The sequence below is a fragment of the Petaurus breviceps genome, unplaced genomic scaffold, assembly GCF_028583685.1.
Source record: "Petaurus breviceps papuanus isolate PSGF00001 unplaced genomic scaffold, PetGlider_PUasm1.0 91133, whole genome shotgun sequence".
Classification (NCBI taxonomy): Eukaryota; Metazoa; Chordata; class Mammalia; order Diprotodontia; family Petauridae; genus Petaurus; species Petaurus breviceps.
In genome coordinates, this window is record NW_027187419.1 from 99,396,444 (window position 1) to 99,400,293 (window position 3,850).

A 3,850-nucleotide genomic window follows, 5' to 3' on the forward strand; every position below is an offset into this window, starting at 1 on the left:
TCTCCTGCGCATTTCACTTTTAATGAAACACCACTTCGTTAAGAATAAATTTCAGGAGGCCCGGAGGGCTCACCGTGCTAATTATCGGTGAAGAAAACGTTCTCAAACTTCTAAGTCAGAGAGATCTGGAACCAGGGCGGTTGTCCCAGTTGGGTGACAAGAGAGGCTAACTGGACAGGTGCACCTCTATTCAACTTGATGCCCTACTTTGACCCCAGTATCTTTTTTGCCCCTGCCAGGAGAAGCGGGGAGAATGCTTTCGCAAAAACAACCGGATTCCTATTCTAAAGTGGGTACCTAGGTGGAAAGTTCTCTCTTGTAGTAATAACAGACTTTGGAATGGGGGCGGGTATTCCTTTATGTCTTTTTCCTTTCTTAAAAACAGAAAAATGGAAATCCTTTAAATATATTAAGGTGCTGTCTATCCATACCTTCCAAGCTTTCTGGATACCAGGGCATTTTCCATCCTGGTGACCAGGAACTGAGCGACTAGTAGAAGAAGGGACTGTGATGGGGCCAGAGGCGGGGTGGTGAAGGTGAAACTAGAATCAGACCTAGAAGGGGAAAAAAAAAAAAAACTTGAAAGGAAAAAAAGAAACTTTTTTGAAGTTTCGAAACTTGTGCAGAATGAGAGAGCGTTGATTTGTTGAGTGCCAGATTTACACCTCTGGGTGTCCTGAAGGGAAAGGTTTTCGTTGATCAGCAGGAGGTCAGACGAGGGCTATGAATCGTCCTTGCAAACGGTCCCCCTTCCGCCCCTCCTCTTCAGACCTCCTGCTGAGCCGGACTCGGGCCCCACTTCCAGGCTAAGGCACAGCAAGCCGAGGAGGGGGGAGGGGATCCCCCTCCTCTAAACTACCGCACCTAGGTTGCACTTCAGTGTCCCGTGGAGCTAGGCAATTTGGGGCGACAGGGGTAGGGGAGAGCGAAAGGAGGCTCCAAAGAGTGGCGCGGGACTTGCTCCCTTAGATTCCTCCTACGCTGCTTATGGGCAGGATAAACCCGCATTTTCTATAAATTATTCACATTTCACAACTCTCCGAGCTAAGGAAGGAAGCTCACCGATTCGAAGCTGTCGGTGGAACTGGTGGGTCGCCAAAGCGGAGGAAGAGGAAATGTTATCTGATATCCTAAATTGGATGGGGTGGTGGTGGGGAATCGGAAGGTATCCCAACATAAATCCCAGATTTCTGAATATTCCAATGGTTCTCCTCCTTCTCTTCATTCCAATGTTCTTCCAAGACAGATCCCTGAACTACTTCCAACCACCGCCAGGTCCAACTAACCAGTGCTAGGAAGCACCTAAAATATATATATTGTCTATGGTAAATCCATCACATCTACTTAATCGATATCGGCTGGATACCCCTTTTACCCTTGCTCCAGGGGTCTGGTTAAACAATCGGAATAGAGAGGAGTGAAGAGAGAGGCCTCCAGGGTATGAGCCACATGCCCGGGGTGGGGCAGAACATCTAGGGGCCCTAGCAGGGCGGCCAGCTCTCCCCAGGCCTTGGTCCAGAGCCGTGGGAGAGGACTCCTACTCTCCTAATCCCTTCAAAAGGCTCCGAGCTAATACAGGCCCTAGTCATCCTGGGAAGTCTTTGAGGGGACGGAGATTGTTACTGTGGGGAGGTCAGATAAAGAAGTCTATGGGCCAAGACAGGGGGCGCACAATCCGACCTCCACTACCGACTGCTGGGTCGCATTACCTGCAGAGTAACAATTGCAGAAATGTAAACTCCAGGCAGTGGTGGGAAGCTCCTAGCCCTCAGTGGAATCTTTTTTTCCTCTTTTCTTTTTTTCCCCTCTTCTTTCTCATTCCTGGGGCAGTACTCTGAAACAGCTTTCAAGACCTGCCTCCCTACTCAAACTCCACCCTGACTAGCAGCTGATCCTAAGTAAAAACTAAATAATATATTGTAGTCCATACCACCCAAAGAAGAAATAAGGACTACCGGGAAGGAATCAATTCACCTAAGGAAGAAGGAAGTTCAGAGAGCAGGAGACAAGACTGTAGGTCTAGAGTCGGGGAAGCCCAGGCCTCAGCAGGGCGTCTGGGCCATGCTCCTAACTTGTCAACACCTTAACCCCTAGCTCTTTAGTTACTAAGCAAGGATGGGAAAAGTGAAGGAGGGAGCTCCTCTGTCTTTTGGGAGAGGGGCAAGAGGAAGAATATGGTGGACAGTGGAACTCTTCACAGCTGACTCCCTGGAAAATGTTATTTTCCCTTCCAAATGTGGCCAGGGATCTAAGTTGGTGTGGCAACCTGGGTGTTGGGGTGCGCTCAGTTACTTTATTTTGTTCTTTTTCCCTTATGGGAGTTCACTTTGTGTTTTGTGAGATTTATGAGCATTATTGTTTATATTTTTGTCATTCAGTGTTGTTACATCTTTATCACTTCTTTTCAAGCAAAAACTTAAGGCTGAGGCCAGGATTTCCTTTCAATCTGCTTTGGCCTCGGTTCGTCCCAAATCTTGATCCAGGTTGTGTCCAAAAATAAAAAAAAGTCCATCTCCATCTATTTATGACAACAACAAACTTTCACAATAAATAATCACTAGTTGTGTCTTTAATGGCCTACAAAGTTTCTATTAGAAAAGAACACAACCCTTGGATCGACTTTCTTTTCTCCCTGGTTTTGATGTTATGTTATTTTGGGTGTTTTTTGATTTTGGAGTAGTATTGCTGGTGAGGGGGGTTTTAAACATTTCACCAGCTTCCTAAAAGAAAAGAATACAGATAATTACTAAAGAAATCTTACTAACTGACCCAGCATCTCAGCTCAGGTACACATTGAAACTACCAGCAACCACCAAAAGATAGAGTTAAAGCAACATGTTGTTTACAATCTCTGTCCTCAACTTTCAGGAAAAAGGAAGTCGGGAAATTTCACCATTACTTTGCGGGTTTGTAATGGACCTCCACGGGCCATTGCTCAGGTGAAATTTTAAGTGTGTGTGTGTGTGTGTGTGTGTGTGTGTGTGTGTGTGTGTGTGCGCGCGCGCTCGCTTTTGTGTGTGTGTGTGCTTGTGTTACTCCCAGACGCCATACTAAAACTCCTGGAATCCGGAGGCAGATTTCTCTGGAGATAACAAAGACACATTGTCACTTTAGGCTCAGCCTCTGCTACAAATCCTTAATTGCAAGTAAAGAGGGGGAAAAAAGGCGAAGGGGGATCTAGTGTCTCTAGCAGCCCCAGTGAGGGTCTCCAGGCGGTGAGGACCCCTTTGATCAGGAAAATCCAATTATTTGTGTATATACATTTCCCACATAGTGATTACTTCATTAATTGTCCCGCCTTTATCTCCTCCCTACCCATCCCCCCTAATAATCAGTTCTTTTATCCAGACCAACAAACACACCATAGGAGCTTTGTGGATTCAAAGGATTTGCTTTCGCTTCTGAAAGAGCCGCTATTCTTTGATGATTGGGTAGCGGCAAACTTCAAAGCCATAAATCTTCCCTCTGACTGGCTGGCGGCCCAGCAAAGTCCTTATCAAATTCTTGGAGGTGATCCTAGAGCACTCAGACAGTCCGCGGAGAGCGCGCGGCGCGGGGCGGCCAGGCAAGGCAAAGCTAGGCAAGGCGTGGGGCGGAGAAGGGGGGCAGGACAGCCGGAAAGCGGGGAGCGCACTCCAAGGGGGGGCAGAGGCAAGCAGAGAGGGACTGAACACACAGGAGAACGAGCCGGCCGGGCAAAGAAGCTGGGCTGCTCTTCGTCTTCGCCTTGGAGCCTCCATGCCTCGGCATTGCCCCGCTGCCCTCCCGTCCCGCCAGGAGTGGTAGCCATGGCCGCTGTGGCGGTCCTCCGGAACGACTCTCTGCAGGCTTTCCTCCAGGTCAGTGCTGG

General features: G+C 48.2%; 1 protein-coding gene across 1 annotated transcript in view; it reads left to right on the forward strand.

Annotated features, from left to right (window-relative positions):
* The first annotated feature begins 3,045 nt into the window (after window positions 1-3,045).
* Window positions 3,046-3,850, forward strand: part of SP5 (Sp5 transcription factor) — a 4,165-nt gene continuing 3,360 nt past the window's right edge. Inside the window, exon 1 of the mRNA XM_069080789.1 lies at window positions 3,046-3,839. Coding sequence (XP_068936890.1) covers window positions 3,789-3,839 — 51 coding nt within the window. The 5' untranslated portion in view covers window positions 3,046-3,788. The remainder of the gene's footprint in view (window positions 3,840-3,850) is intronic.